General features: G+C 42.5%; 1 protein-coding gene across 1 annotated transcript; it reads right to left on the reverse strand.

Annotated features, from left to right (window-relative positions):
• Nucleotides 1–297: 297 nt before the first annotated feature.
• Nucleotides 298–2150, reverse strand: LOC103590841 (chromosome unknown open reading frame, human C1orf234). Its single transcript, XM_008573171.1, has 2 exons — nt 1959–2150; nt 298–600 (listed from the first exon to the last, which is right to left on the reverse strand). The coding sequence occupies exons 1-2, from the start codon at nt 2148–2150 to the stop codon at nt 298–300; spliced, it is 495 nt and encodes a 164-aa protein (XP_008571393.1).
• Nucleotides 2151–7537: the final 5387 nt, after the last annotated feature.

The following is a 7537-nucleotide window of genomic DNA, read 5'->3' on the forward strand; positions in this document are numbered from 1 at the left end:
GGCTGGGGCCACAGTGGGGGGACTCAAAGAGAATGGGCATCAGGCCCTGGACCAGGGTAGAGGTGGCCCAACTGAAAGGGAAGAAGATATAGTCTCTAGAGCCCCTGTCAGTCTGTGTCATTGGGTGACACCTGGCTCACCCGCTGTGCACAGATTTTCTTTTTCAGAGATGACTTTCAGCCTCTTCTCCTGGCTCCTAGGCACCTCTCTGGTGTGATTTACTAAGAAGAGTCAATAGCCTCTGTCTGGGTTTGACTGAGTCGAGGTAAAAAGAGCAGAGGCCAGCCCGCCCCGATCTCATCTGGTGGGAGAACTGGAGGTACAGTCAGTGATGGAGAAAACTGACCCGCACCTTCTCTTCCTGTGTTTCCTCGTGGGAAACTTCCCATGTCTGCTGGACCGCCTGTGCTGATTCATTTTATTCCATAGGAAGAACATCTGATTTTCTAAGACCTTCACCTTCATTTCACTGAACAAAAGCCGTTCGAGGATCTTGTCCTGGAGGGCAAAGCAGGCATGTATCCTCTCCATTTCCTTCGGGTTCATGGCCTTGCCATGGTTGGGGTGGGCTGCGGGAGTCTTTGGTTTCTCTGCCTCCTCCTAAGCTCCCCACCGCCAGGAAAAGGGGAAAGTTGGTTAATAATGATAATCCCTTTCCTGTTTGAACACCTGCTCCCTGCCAGGTGGTTTATAAACATTGTCCTCATCGATTCTGGTGGCTACATCATTGCCACATTTTATGGGTCAGAGGATGGGGACCCAGTGGGACATGGTCACTTTCTCAGCATCATACGGCCCCCAAACTCCCAAGACCATGGATGCCTTTGGTTCATAGGAATAAATGACGTGGCTTGTTAAATCTGCCAGTCACAGAGGACATAAAGCCCTTAACCCAAATATATCTGTCCCCAGAGCCTGTGTTTTTCCAATATGCCTCTCTGAGCATTTTGTCAGGCCTAGTAAAATCTCAAACTGTAAAGTCTCAGTGGTCTCATGACATGCTCTTATCTCTATAATTCTCATCCGTCCCTGCCCCAGTTAATAACACTTCATTATTTTTTTTCTTTTTTGGATTCAGCTACAAACTACTGGTCTTTAAAAACATTTAAAAATTTACATAGTTCACACATGCAAAAACAAAGCAAACATTACAACAAATACCCATGTTTGCACACCAGCTTAAGAAATGAAACATCACAAATATAACTGAAGTCCTTCCCATAGTGACCCCCTCCCTGATCATCTCCTCAACTGCAATCCTGAATTTGGTATTTATTTTTTCCATGCATTTCTTTATACTGGTAGTTTTTGATGGAAGCCTATTTTGCCCTCCCCAGGAGACATCTGGCAACCTCTGGAGACATTCTTGTTGTCACCAATGGGGTGGGGGGGGGTGCTACTGGCATCTCATGGGTAGAGGCCAGGGATGCTGTTAAACTTCCAACAATGCATAGGACAGTGCCCACAACAAAAAATTGTCTGGCCCAAAATGTCAATAGTGCCAAGGTTGAGACATCCTTCCTTAAAATACAGGATAGGGCACTTTTGCATTTTTTTAACTTTATATAAAAGATGTCATAATCTATGTGCATTTCTGCTGTCTTTATTATTATATCTTAGAGATGTATCTATGTTGATAATACGTATCTCTACTTATCCATCCTAATTTTTTCCATATTAAAGTAGTTGTTACTGTTGCCAAAGCATGTTAACATCAAACATGAAGTGGGAGAATCTGGGATGGTCCCTATTTTAACACTGAGGCAACTGAGACCTTGTGGAGGGAAGGGGTCTGTCCACCGTCACCCAAAAGGAGGTCGCAGAGCAGGGACTGAGACCAGAGTCTTGGATTCGTCAGTCTTGCCTCATTCTCCTGACACTGTCCCTGTCCCTCAACCCCCCATCTAGCTGTAAATACCCCATACCCCTCAGCTGAAGCTAAGCCCCTTCTTGCTCACCTTCTGGGGTTCTGGGGAGGTGGGCTTGTGTTCATACTTCACCAGCCAGCTGCTAAGCAACAGCAGAAGGAATAGAAACCCAAACAAGGCTGGCTTGTAGCCCATCAGCCAAACCACCACTGCTCCTGCAGTGCCCGAGGACGTGAGTATCCCATGGAGACTTCGAAAAAGAAATACTAGTTCCCCCACCATTATGGTGTGGAGGCACACAGGCCCCAGAACCCTCCCTCAGTCCCCTCCATGACAGGAGTCACAGCCACCCACTCCTCTGAGTAATAAATAGCTCCCTCCCCCCCCACCCAGGTGCCGCATAACAATAATACTAACTACTCTTATGTCTTAAGCACCTACTATGTGCCAGACTCTGACAGACAGCTTGCAAGCATCATCTCATGGTGTCCTCACAATAGCCAGGTGACATAGGCCTTGGCAACACCTCATTCATTCAATACTTCTGGGCCCAGCCACTGGGAATAAAATGGCCAACAATACAGAGCCCCTACCTTCCTGGTGGAGGAGACTTCAAAGAAAAACTATCCAAAACTCAGAAATAAGGTAAAAAGATTGTCACCATCAACAGGCTCAACTGAACAAATGACCTGAAAGTTCAAAAGCTGGTGCAAAGATTGGAAGCTTTATTTTGATAACCAGCACCTGGGGAATAACCAGGCTAAAATCATCCCACCTTCTGGTGCCTGTCCTAGGGTTTATAAAGGGGAAGATGTGGGAAGGGGAGGTAAGAGTTTTGTCCTGTGGGCAAAGGGGAAGGCTGATCATGGGATCAGCAGAGGGGCTGAGTCACGTGTAGGGCCCCATGATGAACTGGGTGCTTTGGCGTCACAGAGTCTGCAGTTGGTGGATTGGTCAGCTTCCAACCCTTGATGTTAACCCAGGGTTGGAATCCTTATCTCCTAGGGAGAACCCAAAGACAATAACCTCGGTCAAGCATCACTGGAACATAAAAATACCTGACTCGTACCTCTAACTAATGTGGATGCAATTTTCCTTTAAGCAAGAGGATAAGTTAATAATCAGCTAGGGTGCTTTGCCTTTCTCTTGGAATTCCTTTGTTTGCAATTGATTAGGAAAGGTAAGAAAAACAAGAAAACTTAGTTTCAATTCTTCATTTTAGGTGTGCAACATCTAAAGTAAATCAACATAAGAGGGTGTAATGGGAGATACACAGAAATAAACTTTTGGGAAGGATCCCTTTAGGGCATGATTTCATCTCTGGGCAGTTCAGCCATACTGGTGAGTTTCTCAGTTCCTGTGCTAACCTCAAGGAATTGATGATTATCAGTTCCTAAGTTAATGGCTAACTGAAATTTTCTACTAGGTCTTAGTTACCCCAAAGATGGCTGTTCTCTGGCTAAGGTCCTTTAGAAGATTACTACGTTTGCTTTTGCAGTCAAACTAAAATATTGTCTAAAAGGCCCACCTGTTGGTCACCTGATGGTTTAGGGGAAGGTAATTTTGTTTGACTTACTACTTAATATTGATTAGAGTCCAGATCTGTAAAGTTCGATGTCAGTTTTTTAAAAATGAATAGTGCTATGGTTGGAATATCCCCTCCAGATCATGTTGGAGTTTAATCCCCAATATGGTATTTGAAAGGTGAGGTGATCACTGACTGGATTCTATCATTAGTAATTAGTTTTACCAGTTTTTGAAGTTCATGTAAATAAAATTTTTTTAAAAAAAACTATACTTTGAAGGCACAGGCAATTAAAAAGGCAATTATAGATCTGTGTGATACATGGAAATAAACTCAAAGAACACAGGACCTGTTCCAGTGTTGGGTCAGCGAGGGATTCCTGGAAGAATTAATAGAATAAACCACCATCACCATCATTATCATTAGACAGAATTAAGCTGGAGGAGAAAGAGATGTTATGTGTGTGGGAATGGGAGATGTGGGGTGGGGTATAGAGGCCAAGCGAAAACTCCCTCTTCACCCCTGAAGTTTCATTAATAAGAATCACTGACGAATTTAGATTAATATAAAGAGAAGGCATAACAAATTTTATTATTCAATGTGCTGGGAGGGGGTAAAACATGGGGGAATCACCAGGAGAGTCATGTTTCAATTTCCCAGTGAGGCACAAAGCTTAGATATCAGTGTTCATGAGAGAGAGAAAATGGGGGTGGGGGACTCAAGTAGAGACATCTTGTATACAGTTGAAAATATTTCAGGTAATCTCACTGCCGTTCTCAGAAAGAATAGGTAGAAGACGAAGGAGAGACACCCCAGAGGAATTTACAGATGTAAATTCCTTTCCTGTTTGCATTTACAGATGTAAATTTCTTTAGATGAAAAACAGCCTTCTAGTTATTATTGGTTTTCCAGGCTCTCTGAATTAACCATCTTGAAATATGTCAAAGAAATATATTTTGGTACCAGTACATTTTGCTTTCCTAGAGTTTCCCCTCTCCCCTTTGAAACTTTAATTTTTAGAAAGTTTCACATATTAAAGTAGGATTGGTAGCTATGGAGAGATTTGGGTTAAAAGTTTGGAGATAAGAGATAGGCAAAGGAAAAAGCATAAATTGGAACAAGTAGAAAAAAACAAATTTGAGTATGCTGCTTCATATTTTTTTGAGTCCATCTCTTAGTCCTGAGAATAGGTCAGTTTGGTTAAACAGTTTTCTCCCACTCCAAAAAGTGGCACTGCAGATGGGCTACCATCAAGGCTAGATCTCTGTATGGTGTAAGTATGCAGGTATTTAATAAGATATTTTTCTATGACAACAAAGAAAAACAATGGTTAATGTCAGGAATTGTTTATAAGCTAGTTTTTCTACAGTCTTTGAAGCATCTTCATTTGGAGTAGCTGGCCATGGCAATCTGACAGGTTTTTCTGGACTGCAATTGGCATGTACAAAGTTTCTCCAAATATTAAGTGGTTAAGGATGATTTTTCTTCAAAGCCAAAATCACTTAAACTTGCAGGGCCTTGGGACAAAGGCAACTTTAATTTCTAGTTGTTCCAAATCAGAAGTGTGGAAGAAAAAGTGAAACATTAATCTGGAGAGTCACTGTGGATACTGGAAGAAATTAAAAATTCAGGATTCAGTCTAGATAATAAAAACTAATAATAATAATAATAATGGTCAGGGCTAGAATCTAATAATACGTGTACAATAGTTTTCTTCTTCTGAAACATATTTTCCTCTCTTCAAGTCCCTCCTTTCCACCAAAGATATTTACGACAAGACAAATTTATTTGCAAAATAAGTTTAGTCTCTGGCCTGATTATTTGCATAAAGTGCAACGAGAATAGTGATTTATTATGTAGGCTCCTTTTAGGTTGGCTTTGCGGGGACTTTTATAAGGAATCTCAGATTACATTTTTAAAAGCCTCTTGGGGCTTAGAAAGCCAAGCTGAGGATTTGATTCACTCTCAGACCATTTGTTCAAGGTGAATGAATTCCTCTTTTCCAGAGATTCTCAAAATATCAAGTCTCTTGGGCCTGTCGGAAAATGACATTCTTATACTGGACAGATCATCTATGCAACAAACCAACAGAGGAACAGTTAATCTATCAGATGGAGAAAACAAATCTGTGGTTATTAGAGGGGGGAGGGGGCGGGGGAAAGGGAGAGATGTGGTTATTAGAGGGGGGAGGGGGCGGGGGAAAGGGAGAGATTGGATAGGGTTATAAAGAAAAAGTGTGATTTGTAACAATGAACATGCTAATCAAAAAAAAAGAAAGAAAGAAAATGACATTCTTTACTTACAGCAAGGCTGGGAACCAAGAATTTGGATAGGGTTATAAAGAAAAAGTGTGATTTGTAACAATGAACATGCTAATCAAAAAAAAAAGAAAGAAAGAAAATGACATTCTTTACTTACAGCAAGGCTGGGAACCAAGAACCTTGTAAAGGAATGTGTAAACAAGGTACCAGACGAGTCTTTCTCCAAGTCTATTGGCTTTATAAAGTCAATCTCAATCCCTCAAAGCTGCCTGCACATATCTGAAAATATGACATTCCCATCAAACCCTTGGTAAAATAACCAGTGTCTCCAATTTTGTCCTGTTAAAAGAAAACAGATTCTTATTGAAGTTATGCAAATAACTATATTGCCATAAAATAAGCATACTCACGAATAGTTACAAAATCCTGGAGGAATCAAGTAGAGAAAAGTAAATGTTTCAGTTTGGCTCACAAAAGTATGCTTTACAAAATAGCCCAAAAGAGAAAAAAAAAAAAAAAATCCTTAAAATCTAGAAAACAAAACATAAAAAGAATTCTGTTCCAAACAAAAAAAAGTAAAACAAAAAGCCCCACACATTTTAGTTCTTTATTGGTTCAGTCCCACATAATTAATTCTTCTTCTGTTTGATGTTTGGTTAGCAATTTTACAGCTCCAGTTTTTCCAGTGGCGTTCTGGAGTTTTGACCCAATCCAACTGTATAATCTCAATGTCATCAGCAAAGGTCTGTATTTCAGAGTACCCATCAGAGTGTTTTTATCCTTTCCATGATTTTCTTTGAAAAAATAACATTCTAGGCTCCAGCTGCAACACACTCAGAGCCGGCAGAGAGAGAACGTGCATATTGATGCATTGAGGTCTCCGTCTGTGTTTGTTATTTTTGCTGACCCTCCCTCTCCCTTTTTGGGTTCCCCCCAACTCGACTGGAGCTGGTCTCCAGCAACTGACGCCCAATGTGCCTGAATTAGGCCAGGCCTCAGCAGCGGTGCGGGACACCAGCAATCCACGGGAGCCGAGCGTGGAGGGAAAGGCTGGAAGACGAGTCCGTGACTACTGCGAGAGAGCTGCCCGCAAAAGGAAGAAACTACTCCTGACTTCTCCAAGGTGGCCAGCAGCAGCAGTGGCGTAACCGGCACTGGTGGCAGCAGCGATAGCAGCAGCGGCGGGGGAAGCGGCACCAGCGGTAGTGGTGGGAGTGGGGGAAGCGGCAGCAGCGGAGCCGGCGGTAGTGGCATGAGCGGTGGCAGCGGTGTGAGCGGTGGCAGCAATGTGAGCTGCAGCAGCAGCGTGAGAACCAGCAGCGGCAGGAGTGACACCCTGTGGTACCGCCCCATCACCCAGCAGCCCAGCAGAGTCCAAGCCGACCAGAGAGGTGACTCCCCGGAGAGGCCCAAGACCCGAGGTAACCACAAAGGCAAGGCACTAGTGGCCAACTGAGTAGTCACTGAGGTAGCCATAAAAATCGGCAACCCCAGCAACATCTTAGTCAGGCAATAGTGTCAAACCTGTGGACTGTGAAACCCCCTGCCACAATGAATAAACATCAAAGAAAAGACACCAGAAATACAAAAAATCAAGAAAGTACACTACCCAAAGATAATAAATCTCAAGCTCTAGATACTATAGAACAAGAAGCCCTTGAAATGACTGACAAGGAATTTAGAGTGATAATTCTAAGGAAACTGAATGAGATACAAGAAAACTCAACTAGGCATCATGATGAAAGGAGGAAAAGTATACAGGACCTGAAAGAGGAAATGTACAAGGAAATCAATGTCCTGAAAAAAAATGTAGCAGAACTTGCAGAACTGAAGAAGTTATTCAGCGAAATAAAAAACACAACGGAGAGTTTAACCAGCAGGCT

Source organism: Galeopterus variegatus, unplaced genomic scaffold, assembly GCF_000696425.1.
Source record: "Galeopterus variegatus unplaced genomic scaffold, G_variegatus-3.0.2 Scaffold50, whole genome shotgun sequence".
Classification (NCBI taxonomy): domain Eukaryota; kingdom Metazoa; phylum Chordata; class Mammalia; order Dermoptera; family Cynocephalidae; genus Galeopterus; species Galeopterus variegatus.

Bases quoted from the DNA above. Each gene is read 5' to 3' on its own strand.
- LOC103590841 (XM_008573171.1), bottom strand. From the start codon at position 2,150: ATGGTGGGGGAACTAGTATTTCTTTTTCGAAGTCTCCATGGGATACTC. The intron at 601-1,958 runs GTGAGCAAGAAG...TGGGGAGCTTAG, and splicing joins CCTCCCCAGAACCCCAGAAG to GAGGAGGCAGAGAAACCAAA.